Source organism: Acipenser ruthenus, chromosome 33, assembly GCF_902713425.1.
Source record: "Acipenser ruthenus chromosome 33, fAciRut3.2 maternal haplotype, whole genome shotgun sequence".
In the NCBI taxonomy this organism is placed as follows: Eukaryota; Metazoa; Chordata; class Actinopteri; order Acipenseriformes; family Acipenseridae; genus Acipenser; species Acipenser ruthenus.
Genome location: NC_081221.1, coordinates 4,929,282 through 4,944,580, shown reverse-complemented (window position 1 = coordinate 4,944,580; position 15,299 = coordinate 4,929,282). Strand labels below are relative to the sequence as shown.

Here is a 15,299-nt window from a genome sequence, read left to right as displayed (position 1 = left end):
CTAGGTTACCAAAAGGACACATTCAGTGGTTCTTGGGTCTGCAGTGTGACACATATTGGTTAAAGGGTACCTGTACCCAAAAATAACAAAGCTCTCTTTGTGCTCTGCATATCCAACAAATGCTTCTTGCTGCACCGATTTGGTCAACAAGTCACATGTTTAGCAGTGTTTTCAATTTCTTTGTCCACTTTCTGGGTCAAGTAACACTTGAGGGAGCTGACATATTGGAGCCTTTCAGGCAGCGACATGACGTCAAGTCGTTGATTTCTCCAATAGACTAAAAGTTGCACACATGGGTTTATGGGATACGTCGGTGAAAACCCATAGCGTGTGACATGGGGAGTGCAGAGCTTTTAGGTACTTGAATAATAAGCATAAAAACAAGATAGAAAAAGTTATTTTGTGTGCCAAAACCTATTAATTCAAAATGGCGATCAAAACCAAAAAAAAATACTACATAATTTGAGACACTGAAAACCTTTCTGTTCGGTCGACATTCTTTTGTATGTGAACTTTGAACCTGCTACAAAAGGAACATGCAGGCAGAGCATCTGGGGTATGAATAGAAGACGAGGTTAAAACCTGATGCGATGCCAACGATATTTCCTCACAACAAGAAGAAATGTCACACAGCAAAGGCCGGCATTTTCGTTTAGCTACATCAAAGTGAGCAAGATAAATGGCGAGACCGAAGGTCAATGTCACCCTGAAGCCCAGATACTAGTATAACAGGATGTACTTTTTGTACATTTTTTACATTTTTTACTGATTACAATTACTGTATTTTTAGGTTGAAACTGCCTGTTTGTGTGTTTCCTCCTTTCTCTTTCTGGCCGGTAATACTCCCTTTCTCTTACAGTTTCAGGATAATAAACCTTATAATCTTACTAGGTAGCCTACATAAAGGCTGTAAACTCTGGGAGTTCTTACAGAATGTATAGGGCTGTAAACGGCTGTTTCTGATAATAATAATAATAATAATAATAATAATAATAATAATAATAATAATAATAATAATAATGTCTTCACAAGTTACAGTACAGAGTGCTTTGTTCTGACAGGCTATGTACCTTGAAGTAAACATCTAGAGTGATTTTACTTTAAATGTGCATGGTATGGAGATCTTGTATAAAAATAATTGACAGACAAAAGTTACTGCAGCAGTGTTTCCATAAAATGCATTTCCTACAAGTGCAACAAGTATTTGGAGCCTTCTTGGTTCAGTTTTCTCGGATTAGGCTGGTTGCAGACTCCTCGTTATCCTCATCTGAATATTCACTATCACTGCCTGACAAAGCTAAAATGGGGTAGTCGGACCTCAACGGTTCATATAAGTATCCTTCTATTTGACTTTTTTCATCCATAATAATCGATAAATGCCATCACAAATAATTTTGTTAGCTGCAGTATAGACTAGCAGTGTTCGGAAATAGGGAGCTCAACGACCCAACGTCATATCCTGTGCGCCACATGAGAGACCCAATGCATAGAAGCTTGACGTTGTTTTAATGCTTTTATTAAAAGCAGGTGCTTTAAATTGTGTCACGTTTTCAGCCACGTGTTTTCTATTGAAATGATTATATATGCCCTACCACTACAGGTACATTTTAAATAGGCTCTTGAGCTCTGATGAGTCTGAGGATGGCCATAAAAATCTCTGCTCCTGATAAGAGAATTTTACACTCTGGGAAGTCTGCAAGTCAGCCTAAAAGGTTATTTCCTAATGACAGATACTGCTCACAGTATAAAGACTGAAATCATATATTATAAATAGGACTTCTGATTTTTGGTTTTAACCGATAAAAAACAATAAAACACTCCCCAATACAAAACAAATTAAATCAGTGTATAACCAATAAACACCGGAAAAACACTGGAAAGGGATACTCAATTCCTATTGACGTAACCCCTTTCCCCAAACACAGACTACCTTTCCAAGTGCAGTTGGGCAATGTCCCTCTTTCCTGACTCGTATCTGTCACTGATTCGATCTGAAAATCCACCCAACTACTCAGTGGCAGCACATTTCTATATTTCTTTTGGAGACTCCGCTTACGAGATTTAAAACGAGATTACAGTTAGGAACGGAGACTTGTTCGCAGGATTTAAAGTCATATTACAGTCGGATAGGGAGGATTTAAAATAAAATTGCAAATTGTGGTGAAATGTCAATAAAATGCCTAGACACACAAAAACCCCAGAAGAGTGTGTCAATGATCATAGAGATTTTGTTGAGGAAGCCATCAAAGGAAAAAAGGTACAACTTAATCAATCAATCAATCAATCAATCAATCAGTCAGTATTTATTGTATATAGTGCCTTTCATGGTGGACCACCATCACAAAGCACTTTACAAGATAGTGAGGAAGAATACATAATACATTAAATACAGTGAAATACAGGGCATAGTACATTAAATACAAACAGTAAAAAACAATGCAAATACATTAAATACAGGCATAATACATTAAATGCAGGGCTAGGATGTGAATTCTAAACATTGTGGATGCGTGTGTCATGCAGAAATATACGAATAAGATGGAGTGAAAAACCTGAAATAGCAATTTAGACATATAGCTAATAATAGATGCCAAGCTTGAAGAGCACTGAAAGCAAGAGAGAACAAGTGGGTCTTGATTGATTTGAAGTGAGCAACTGTAGGAGCTACACGCACTAAAGCTGGGAGAGAGTTCCAGAGAGTCGGGACCATAAAGCTAAAAGAGTGCTCTCCGAGTGTGGTGCGCTTTTGCTTGGGTATAACAAGCAAGCCAGAGTCAGAAGAACTCAGCTTGCATTCAGGGACATAGCTGGTCAGCAGGTTGGAGAGATACTTTGGACCTGTGTGATGATGGGCCTTGTAGGCAAGCAGGAGAATTTTGAAAGTAATCCTGAACTTTACAGGTAGCCAGTGCAGCTGGGCAAGACGGGGTAATGTGATCATGTTTTTTACATCTGGTAAGGATCCTAGCAGCGGCATTTTAAACCAGTTGCAATCGGTTTATGGCGCGTGACAGAAGACCACCATAGAGAGTTGCAGTAGTCAAGTCAAGAGGAGATGAATGCATGACAGAATATCTCTGCATCCGGGAGGGCAAGGTAGGGACGGACCTTTGAGATGTTTTGGAGGTGGTAGATTTGGGCATCAAAGGAAAGGTTACTATCCAGAAGTACACCAAGACTTCATACAGTGGGGGAAGGCAGCAGCAGACAGTTTCCGAGATTCAAGGCAGTAATATTGAGATTCTTGAGTTGAGTTTTCAATTCTACTAGAAGTTGTTCAGACTGCATGCGTCCAGAGGACAGCCAGGAGAGAGGAGGTTTCAGAGATCCCAGCATACTTCTGAAGGCAGTCAAGAAGAATGCTATGATCTATGGTATCAAAAGCAGCAGTTAGGTCAAGGAGGACAAGGACAGAGGGAGCAGCAGCATCAGCATTGAGCAGAAGATCATTTACAATCCAGAGCAGAGCAGTTTCAGTACTGTGATGCAGCCGGAAGCCAGACTGCAGAGATTCAAGCAGATTGTTATCTGTGAGGTGTTTCATCAGCTGGCTGGCTACAGCCCTTTCGAGAGTTTTGGAGAGAAAAGGAAGATTGGCTATGGGACAGAAGTCAGATGAGACAGCCGGGTCAAGGGATGGTTTTGAGCACTGGCGTTACTCGGGCAGTCTTGAGGGCAGCAGGAACCAGGCCTGAAACCAGGGACAGGTTGAAAGTGTACATAATGGAAGGAGCAAGATCAGAAGCACAGAGACGGATGAGATTTGTTGGCCAGGGGTCCAAGGGGCACGTGACAGTAGTTGATTTCAACAATAGGCTGGAGACATTAGTAATGGAGAGAGGAGAGCAAGAGGGGCAATTGGAGGGGAGTCAAGGTGGTAAAGTACTATACTGGGTTTGTGGAAGCAGAGCATAGAATAAATGGTGTCGAAAGAATAAATTTGTTCCGAAAGAAAGAGGAGAACTCATGGCAGGTAAGAAAGGCGAATGAATGGGAGATGGATTTATCTGTGGATGGATGCAGAATTTGATCAATGGTTTTGAAGAAAATATTTGGTTTACTGTGTCCCATAGATATGATTTCTGAGAAGTACTTCACCCTGGCAGCAGCGAGCGCACGCCTGTAGCTACTGAGGTGATCGGTCCAGATGACCTCCATTTGCACTCAGACTTGCGGCAGGCAGACTTAAGCAGTCGAAGTTCGAGGGTATACCATGGACAGTTGCAATGTTTCTTCACTGTTCTGGTTGTAAGCGGGGCAACTGTGTCGATGATCTGAGTAAGGGTGGCGCTGTAGAGGGTCACCGCTTCATCGACTGAAGACGGGAGAGTACCAGTCAGAGGGGAAGAAGAGACACATTCTTAGAGTATTATAGGATTTAGATGATTTTTGGAACGGAAGGAAATAACAGTATCAGTAGTAGCTTAAGGTGTAGGAAGATTAATATTGGCAGTGATTAAGAAATGATCAGAAAGGAGATATCCGTGACAGAGATTGGAGATATCAAGACCCCTGGTGATGAGCAGATCCAGTGTGTGTCCACGGGTGTGAGTGGGAACGTTGACACATTGAAAGAGTCCAAGACAGTCCAGGAGCGTGACAAGGTCGGTCACTAGAGGGGAAGAATGTTGAAATCACCTAGGAGTAGAATTTTGTCAGTTGAAGTGCAGATTAGGGAGAGGAATTGCGAGAACTCTGCAATAAAGGCAGAGTTATTCTTTGGTGGACGATAGATAACAGCAAGGGTGAGGGACATAGGAGAGGGGAGCTTGATAGCGAGATGCTCAAACGAAGAGAAGGCTGGCAAAGAGAGAGTTGAGGCAGCAAGCACAGTTAGCAATAACAGCATTGCCCCCACCTCTACCATTGAGGCGTGGCTTGTCAAAGAGCAAGTAGCCATTTGGTGTGGATAGATGTAGTATGTGCTTATCATTTTCAGAGTGCCAGGTTTCTGCTAGACAGAGAATATCAAGATTAGCATCAGTTATAAGTTTGTTGAGAAGCAGAGATTTGTTAGTCAGAGAACAGCAATTTAGGAAGGAGAATTTACAGTTTGTAGCAGGCAGTACAGGGGGAGTGGGAGTTAGTAGCAGTATCTGAAGCAGGTACTTATCCGTGTTCATTCTAGGAGGGAAGAAAGAGTGAGCATATTTTGTCCAGGGGATCCAGAAGTTTGGTATCAGTGTAGGAATGAGGCCTCTAGTAGCCTTTGGGAGAGGTTTGGAAAAAGTCCTTGCTCTGACTGCCACAGCTCAGGCTGCCTTTGGACGTGTGGCCCTTCGACTGTCTGGCGCTTAGAACGGCTGGCGTTCTAAGACACAGTTTACCAAGTTATACTATCCTGTAGGCCTACAGCCGTATACTTAACACAATATTCTAATCAACCTCACAATTCAACACAGCCCAGCACAGTTAAGAAAACGTAATTACAATTATTAAGTGCTGGATAGTTACCTTAACAAACAATGATTTTAACTATCAAATTAACTGCAATCCACTTACCTATTTAGATGTTGATTCAACCAGCAGCACAGATTTCAGCCAACGAGTAGGAGCACACAGCACATGTGCCTTCAGATACAAACACAAAATTTGCAGAGTATTGTCAAGTTACTATACATATTGTGACAGAAAAAAATGCCCAACACCAAAAACAATAATTTCATACAGTATAAAAAACAAAAGCCCCGAAAAAAGAGCACCGAAAAACTAAATTAGAAACAGATGCCCTAATTATAAAACATGTATTAAAGTAAAATGCAGCATTTTTGTTCCACGCGAAGATGTTTATGCTTTGCAACAGCATGGTTCAGTTTGAAAGATATTATTATTATTATTATTATTTATTTCTTAGCAGACGCCCTTATCCAGGGTGACTTACAATTGTTACATGATATCACATTATTTTTTTACATACAATTACATTATTTTTTACACATTATTTTTACATACAATTACCCATTTATACAGTTGGGTTTTTACTGGAGCAATCTAGGTAAAGTACCTTGCTCAAGGGTACAACAGCAGTGTCCCCCACCTGGGATTGAACCCACAACCCTCCGGTCAAGATTCCAGAGCCCTAACCACTACTCCACACTGCTGCCCGTTTAGGAGGAGAACAATTAAAAGACTAATTAAGCTACTTGTTAGTTCAGTTAAGGGTTTAGTTAAGTAATTGAGAGCTCAATTGGAATGAAAACCAAAAGACAAAGGGGTCCCCAAGGACCAGGGTTGAAAACCACTGACCTAAAGTATCCCAAGATCAGCTTATCATAATCTCTCTCCTTGACTTAGTTTTACATTTTATGATTCAGTATCTGAATGATACATCTAAACAGTGTACAGCAGCAGTGTCCCCCATCTGGGATTGAACCCACGACCCTCCGGTCAAGAGTCCATAGCCCTAACCACTACTCCACACTGCTACCCCATAAAAGACTATATGAAAGCCTTGTAAGTGGGTGTGACAGAGCAGAGGCTCTATACATGGGTGCATGGGTGTGTGGGAGAGTTTGGTGGCTGGTGGCCATCTTGGAGTGAGTGTGTTGGAGAGTGAGAGTGGGTGTGGGTGTGTAGGAGAGTGTTCAGTGAAAGTGAGTTGCCCAGCCTGAATAGAAAGAAAGAACAGAGAGAAAGAAAGTAATAGAACACCGGGCTAGCTGAAGCTTGGGTGTTATATTTTGTTTGTTTTGAAGAGTTTGTAGGGTTTTTGTTTAAACCTGTTCTTTGTTCCTGTGTTTGCTTTGTTTTGTGTATATAATAAAAGTGTGCCAATTTCTGCCGCTGACCAGCCAGTGCGCCACAGTGGGGTTTCTTGTTCTCTTTCTACAGTACAGATTGGAAATATACAGTGCCGTGAAAAAGTATTTGCCCCCTGTCTGATTTTCTGGATTTTTGCACATTTTTCACATTGTATTTGGTCAGATTTTTTTGTGGGTTGTTGTAGTATATAGAGGGAGTCTGAGAGAAAAAATGACACCAAAGTTTGGTGCTTCTTTCATTTGTTTGGTGTGCAAGGTAATCAAACATGCAATCTTCAGGTGTGAAAGTTATTGCCCCCCCTAGTTAACTCAACCCAATTAAAGGGATAATTAGGGTCAGCAGTTTGAGTACTTTGGTTAACAACCAGCCCTGATTTGGGCCAGCCCTGCCCAACATAAATCTAACTAACTTTGGTCCTTACCATCAGAGTGAAGTTGTCAGCACACAGGTTCTAGAGGCACATCATGCCACGAACAAAAGAAATTCCTGAAGACCTCAGGAAAAAAGTTGTTGTTGCCTATTAGTCTGGAAAGGGTTACAAAGCCATTTCTATGGCTCTGGGGCTCCATCGAACCACAGTCAGAGCCATATTGTCCAAATGGAGAAAGTTTGGGACAGTAGTGAATCTTCCCAGGAGTGGCCGTCCTACCAAAATCTCTCCAACAGCAAGGCGTAAAATCGTCCAGGAAGTCACAAAGAACCCTAGAACAACATCCAGGGATCTGCAGGCCTCTCTCGCCTCGGCTAAGGTCAGTGTTCATGACTCTACCATAAGAAAGACACTGGGCAAAAATGGGATTCATGGCAGAGTAGCAAGGCGGAAACCATTGTTCACTAAGAAGAACATGAATGCTTGTCTCAAGTTTGCCAAAAAGCACCTGGATGATCCTTAAGAGTTCTAGAACAATGTTCTATGGACAGATGAGTCTAAAGTGGAACTTTTTGGCCGACATGGGCCCTGTTATGTCTGGCAAAAACCAAACACTGCATTCCACAGTGAGAAATTCATACCAACGGTCAAGCATGGTGGTGGTAGTGTGATGGTTTGGGGATGCTTTGCTGCATCAGGACCTGGACACCTTGCCATCATTGAAGGAACCATGAATTCTGCTCTGTATCAGAGAATTCTACAGGAGAATGTCAGGCCATCCGTCCATGAGCTGAAGCTGAAGCGCAGCTGGGTCATGCAGCAAGACAATGATCTGAAACACACAAGCAAGTCTACATCAGAATGGTTGAAGAACAAGAAATTTAAAGTTTTGGAATGGCCTAGTCAAAGTCCAGACCTAAACCCCATTGAGATGTTGTGGCAGGACCTGAAACGAGCAGTTCATGCTCGAAAACCCACAAATGTCACTGAGTTGAAGCAGTTCTGTATAGAGGAGTGGGCCAAAATTCCTCCACGGTGCTGTGAGAGACTAATCAATAACTACAGGAAGCGTTTGGTTGCAGTTATTGCTGCAAAAGGTGGCGTAACCAGTTATTGAGTCTAAGGGGGCATTTACTTTTTCACATGGGGGCATTGGGTGTTGCATAACTTCTTTAATAAATAAATTAAATATGTATCCATTTTTGGTGTTATTTGTTCACTCAGGGTCCCTTTTATTAAACACTTCTGCAGTGATGGACATATAAAGATGATGTTGAACCTGTGCTTGATTGGTTTTGTTGTTTTGCAGGTATGGCGATGAATCCTTCAGGTCTGCGTGACATCACCACCTATCACACCATCTTCCTGCTCACTATCCTGGGGTCTATGGCTCTCCTGGTCCTAATTCTACTCTGCTTACTGCTTTACTATTGCAGGTACTTAATGATATATTTGCACAGGGAAGACAGATTTATATACAGGGTGTCCCATTCCTCAGGCATCATAGGTCATACCATTTATAATATCGATTAGTTCTTTGTTAAATCAGTTCGCCACACCGTGTTGACTATTTGCACCGCATATCTAAATGTGTTCCACTTTGCCTCATTTCACAAAGAAATAGAGACAATCAATATTGCAATTATGAGTCATAATTGAAATGGAGTACATTCCCATTTATAAAATAAGTGGTCATGTTTCAGAAGCCAAGGAGCTCTTGCTACAGCTGTAACTAGGTTTCTCTTTACTGTGGTTGTCTTTCAGGAGGAGGTGTCTGAAACCAAGGCAGCAGCAGCACCGCAAACTGCAGATCTCCTGCACACTCGACAGCTCCAAGAAGGACCAGGGAACGTCCACCTCCCACCTCAACCTGATCAGCAGCAGCCACATCGAGTCGGCCTCTTCCAATGGAGACATGGACGGCCACACTCCCATCCTGAAATCCGCATTCTCGTCCTCACGGGAATTTGAAAGTTCCCGTGAAGAGTTCTTCACGCAGATCCCCTCCCAGAAGATGAGGCACAGTAAAGTTAATACAGATACTATCACTCGCAGGGGGGGAACGATGGAGAGCTTCCAAATGAAAGTCGCTCGTTCCATAGACCCTTCTAACACAGTGGATCCGCCCTTGTTGGATGACTACCGAAGAAGCTACAACTCCATGATGTCCCAGCAAACCATGGAAGATAAGAGCACTGAAATCAATAGAAGACACATCATCAATGACAACAAGGGCTACACTCAAGATCCTCCCTCTCCCCCGCCCCTGCCACCTCCTCATGATTTCATGATGTCTCAATCTGTCGACCATTTGGCCAGACCGACATCCTTGTCCCAGCCTGGGCAGCTGATCTTCTGCGGCTCCATAGACCACATGAAGGACAATATGTATAGAAAAGTGATGCCGACTTTGGTCATACCAGCTCATTACATGAGACTGGCTTCGGAATACCAGGAGATGGAGCAAGCCATGGGGATGACCCTGGAGCAGCAGCAGCAGGAAATGGAAGGGATCCAGATGCAAGTTCACCAGCTAAATCAACAACAGCAGCAGCAACAGCAGGCCAACCAGCAGACTGAAGACCCGGAAGGCAGAGGGTGGGGACCCCATCCCTCCACAGGCCCGGTCCGCATCCCTGTGCTGTTTAACGACTCCACCGTAGCTCAGATGAACGGAGAACTCCAAGCGTTGACGGAGAAGAAGCTACTAGAGCTGGGGGTCAAGCCGCACCCAAGGGCATGGTTTGTGTCTCTAGATGGAAGGTCCAACTCCCACATCAGGCATTCATACATTGACCTCCAAGGGAACGAGAGGAGCCGTAGTAACGATGCCAGTTTGGATTCAGGAGTAGATGTGAATGAATCCAAGATTCCCCGGAGAATAAAGGAGGAACGGGAAAAACATGGCTATGGAACCATGGCGTACTCCAAGCTGGCGTACATGGATGACACAGAGCAGAGCAGCAGCGAAAGCAGAACGGCCGTTTGCTCCCCGGAGGATAATTCTCTGACCCCACTGCTGGATGAAAGTTTGGAAAACCGAGGGGCTACCATTCCCAGAAGAGGACGGAGCCGAGGTAATAGCTCCAGGAGCAGCAACAGTGAAGTCCGACGGGATTCTATGACCAGCCCCGAAGATGAAATGAATGACCCGTCAGAAGGGGGGGACGATCAAGGGGACAAGAAGAGCCCATGGCAGAAACGAGAGGAACGGCCCCTGATGGTCTTTAACGTCAAGTAAACGTTGACGTAGAACGTGACCACTTTTAATAGGGCTGTCATTCTGTTGTCACATTTATTCGTTTCATCCTAAACTGCTGTTGTTCTACCTTGCGGAGGGTCTGACACTGAAAAGCACAAGTACAACCAAGACCACATAAAAAGGAGCACGATTTGTACCCCATTATGTTTATACTCATCATTTCAAAGTGATTGCTTCTACTTCTTAGTGTCCTAGGTTTCATTTTAGTTTCCTAGCTTTTGTTTTTTACAGCAGGTGTTGATCTTTGCAGTAAAATTAGGAGAAAATACCTATGAATGTGGGACAGGAGCCAAACAGAAATATCATAGAGAATCTGGAGCTGACAACCCAAAATCATTTGGCTTATAGGAAAATGAAAGTGAGAAGGGAATTGCAACTGTTTGGAGCCAAAGGATACATGCCTTTTGTTTTTTTAAACCTTCCCCTGAGTGGTGAATCATAGTCCACAACTGCCGTAATGGTGTTATGTCATCCCTGTTAACAAAACCATCTATGATGAGCCATTTTATATAGAATTTTGGAACAAACCAGCTTGCTTTATTGAACTGTTTTCTTCCTATGGAAAAAAGCATAAGTGATCCACCTGAGGCAGGATAGAGGGATGTGGATATTGAAAATAATTAACTTTATGTGCCCCCACACCAAGACTGTACAGCCTGACATGGATAATGGAGTTACCAGTGTGGGAATTTTTACTACGTTATACTTTACTGGATGTTTACTTGGCAAGATCAGAATAAAATGCTGTAGCAATTACATGGAAAAAAGTAAACCAGCCCAAGATATTTTGATTAGTTCTCACAGGTAAATCCTTCTAAGAAAAAATGACCTGCTTTTCACCTTCTGGAAGACTACACTTTCTAGAATCTGCTTCTCTTCCTGTGAGTAACTGTGTTGTGTAGCCCCCGGACTGAACTGAAGGTACACAATTGAAGAACGTTTAAAACTCTTTTAACTCTTTTAAGGGGTGGGGGAGGGGGGACTGTTTTTTTTTCCACATGCTGCCAAATGAACTTTGTGGGTTTGTTCTTTTGTTGTTTTTTTTATTTTCTAACCTGTGGACTGAATTGAACCTATATAGGACTTACTTATTACAGTCTTTTTGTAAAGAAAAAACTAAACCTAAAGGTTGCTGTGCTCGATGGCACAACCCTGACAAAGCTCAATATCAATATTCATCCTTCAATAAGTGCCGTTGAGAAGCGTTTCATTAACATGTGTGGTGGGCATACATACGGTAATGCAGTCTGTAAAATGAGAGGTCTGAGTGGTACAGCTATAACAGCTACTTAGTGTATTGTTTTTTGTTTTGTTTTTTTTCCAGGGAGCATTATGTATAGCACCAAGGCAAAAGGTACAGTCTTATTCTAAAGAGCAAAAACTTCATATCCTGTAGAAGCATAACTAATAATGTACATCTTCGCATAATGCACCTGTAGTATGACTAGACAGCAACAGTTTACCATGCTGCCATAACATTCAAATTATCAAAATCCGTTGCTGACATTTGCCCATAATACCTTGTGGATGTGGCAGGGTTTCAGTAGTTGCCGCGACTGTTCATTTACCCCGGAAGACCGCTGCATACAAGATATTATGAGCAACTGCAAAATCCAGAATAAACTTCCCAGCAGTCTCTCAGAGGTACAAAGAAGTCTAACCTTTAACCCCTTAAATGGGGAAGCCCATCCTGGACATGAAGGGACCCATTTGTTGTGAGAAATCCACTTTTTAATGAGGCTAAGATGCTGAATCCACTTTGTGACCCAGCTTGTAGGGGTCAGCCCCATGTCGAGTGGTGACAGACATTTAAAAAAAAAAGCAAAAAAAAACAACTTCTTGGCCACAATTTCGTGCGTGTGTGTGTTAGATGTATTCACTGCCAGAGACATTCGTGTCCGTTCTACGGACAGGCTGCCTACCCTTGCTGCAGACATGGTTTAATTTAAAACAAAACTAAAACGACCACGCAAGGATGCAACTGTTTACTTTAGATTGCATCTAAATAAAGGAAGGCCCTTGGTTTTAAAACAATGGGCCAGATACACAAAGCTATTTACTCCAAAGGAATGGAAAGAAACACCAATTACAATAACAAACAAAAACAGCTTTAGTCTACTTGCAAGCTCTGACATTACATGTCTGAGTTGTTTATATCTGGTTTGGTAATTTTATTGAGCATGTTTTTCCTTTCTGAATCACACCTCAATGAAAATGAGCATGTGAATTAATCAACTAGCATTGTAATATTGCAAACAGAACCAGCCAAGTGCCTTCTTTGCATAGAAGTTCTGGGAATGAAGGTCATGTGTAAGACAGCCATAAGTACTTCAGAGAAATGCAGAGACAGTTACTGGCTACATATAGAGGAAATATGTGCCAAATTTGTAAACTAAATCTCAACTTTGTATAGCCTGAAGACAATACTGTGAGGTTTAAACTGTTTTCCTGCGTTCACAGAAACATAGACAAAGTATGAAAAAACAGACATTGTAAAAAAGCGAGGGATACGCAATTAGGACTACTATATATAATTAATATTTTGCATGCACTCGGTAGTGTAGTTTTTTATACATTTTAATGAAATGTAATTTCATGATTTATTTGTAATTTTTTTAAAGAACAGAATACCATTCCCTTTGTAATCAATAATAATAAAAAAAAAGAATAGCGATACGGACAAAAGTGTCAAAAATACTGCTTCATTCGTGAGTGGAATAAAAGACCATGCAAAAGCAAGGTCGATATTTGATAGAAAAGTTTGCTACGCTTTATAGGGTATAAATTGTCATGTTTGTCAATCTGGGTTACAAACAGTACCACAATAACCACAACAGATACTAATATGAATTGACTATAGCACATTTTGTATCATTTATTTGAGGTTAAAATTCATTCTAGAAAAACACATTCATTATTTTGTATGTTTTGAGGAAGTGTACTGTAATTGTGTGCTTTTCTCCCCCTCCCCCCCAAAAAAGGAATTCATTTGTCCACAATATACAGAGCGTTGTAGAACCAGATATATTTATCATTTATTCAGTTGTAATTGTTTTTTTTCAGTGCACGTTTTTTTTTCAGAATCAGTGAGTTCATGTTAGCGCTTTTGTAAGACTCAAACAACATTTTTATATTTACATTGTAAGAGAGACGTTATGATAGGATTTATTAAGGTGCCATAAAAAATGCCACACACAACTATGAAACACATTTAAAAAACAAACCAACTAAGCAGCTGATAGTCTTTATTTTAAAAAAAAAAATAGCATCTACCCATTCCAGAAAAAAATATTTAGGGTGATGCAGTTAAACTCCAGCCTAACATTAAAGTGCACAAGTAAATTAAATCAATCTTAGGATATTGTTAAAGTATAAGTCTTACCTTGAATGTATGTTGTTCTTTTATAAACAAGAATTTAACACAAGCATAGTGAATTGCGCTGCACAGATTTAAGTTAATTTCTTTGCTGTTATTTTGAGATGAAATATAACAATGTAAAGCAAATCAATATCAAAGAGCAAGAACACTGTATCCTTTAATGCTGCGTGGTATTAATGTATAGACTGGAATTACTTTCATTTCAACCTCAGGCAAATTGGAGATCATGGTCACAGCAATGAAAGACTGTCACCGATGTTACGGGGAGATATTAAACACACCACACTGCTCCTGATTAAATTAGGTAGTGGAGGAGGATGCCTAAGGGACTTGAGCTACTTGTACATTTAACGTACCACTTGAGCCAATCTCAAAAACCCATATAACCAATGGATATGTGCCAACTGTAATGGATTTAACAGAAAACCAGCTGATACTAGGAGAGCCCCTTATTCCGAGTAGACCAACAACAAAGCCCAAATGAATACCAGCACACTGCCTTAGAGACCAACTGTCAACTATACGCTGCTCCATTACCAAGTAGCCACCATCGTGTACAGTTATGTTTAAATAAGGTAGCCAGAAACTGACAGAGACTTGTGGCTGCAAAGCTTCCAACTACACAGGGGTTGTGTGTAACTAGAATGGAATGTCATATATATATATATATATATATATATATATATATATATATATATATAATATACACACTGGAGAGGAGGGCTATAGTGGAAAATGATTACCCCTCGGGAAGACTATTGTTACCGGCCGGGGGCTATAATGCCTGAAGCCACCCTGCACCTTGCTTGTAACAATAGTCTTCCCGAGGGGCATTTAATTTTCCACTATGAGCTGAGTCTGCAGTACATATTTAATATATGAGTCCGTCAAAATAAGAGGATAGTAAATATGACTTTATATACTGTAAAGCCATAAATATTTGTGAGACTTTTATTATGCGTTTTTCACGTATGAAAAAAAAAAAACTTAGTGCTGTACAGATAATTATGTAAAATACTACTACCAGTGCAGCAGGTCGCCAACATTTCTGAAGCAAAATAGGTTTTATGGGTGTGATTCGCCAAATATTTTGGCCACAAATATTTATGGATTTACAGTAGTTTAATAAATAACAGAAAATGTTTTTGAAGTTCATACCGCAAGTTTTTTTTCTTTCTTTTGTAGTATGTTTTGTAATTAAATTTCTGTTATGTCACAGAATCACCGTTAAGCAGTTCAGGCATTTTATCTTGTTGTTAGGAGTGGAGGTGGAGGGCGTTCCTTTGAAAAGGGACAGGACTGACAGTGATGTAAACCAATCAAATGTCGGAGGGAAACTATTGCTCCTATGATGAGGATTTAACCAATCACAGGCCAGAATTTCCAATTTATATAGTCAATTGCTCGTAAGTAGCAAAACATATTTCAATGCCCCATCGCCTTAAAAAATGTGTGTTTTATTTTGTTTAGTATGCCTCCAATTTAAAACTCAATGTTTGATAACCTAGTTGGAACAGATAGCAGTG

General features: G+C 41.0%; 1 protein-coding gene across 2 annotated transcripts in view; it reads left to right on the top strand.

The window, feature by feature from the left end:
• The window catches only part of fam171a2a (family with sequence similarity 171 member A2a), an 83,893-nt gene extending 69,086 nt beyond the window's left edge, over positions 1-14,807 (top strand). For both annotated transcript variants that reach the window (XM_059006774.1, XM_059006775.1), the window contains exons 7-8: positions 8,442-8,568; positions 8,897-14,807. In XM_059006774.1, the coding sequence (XP_058862757.1) occupies positions 8,442-8,568; positions 8,897-10,373 (1,604 nt within the window). In that variant the 3' untranslated portion in view covers positions 10,374-14,807. The remainder of the gene's footprint in view (positions 1-8,441; positions 8,569-8,896) is intronic.
• Positions 14,808-15,299: the final 492 nt, after the last annotated feature.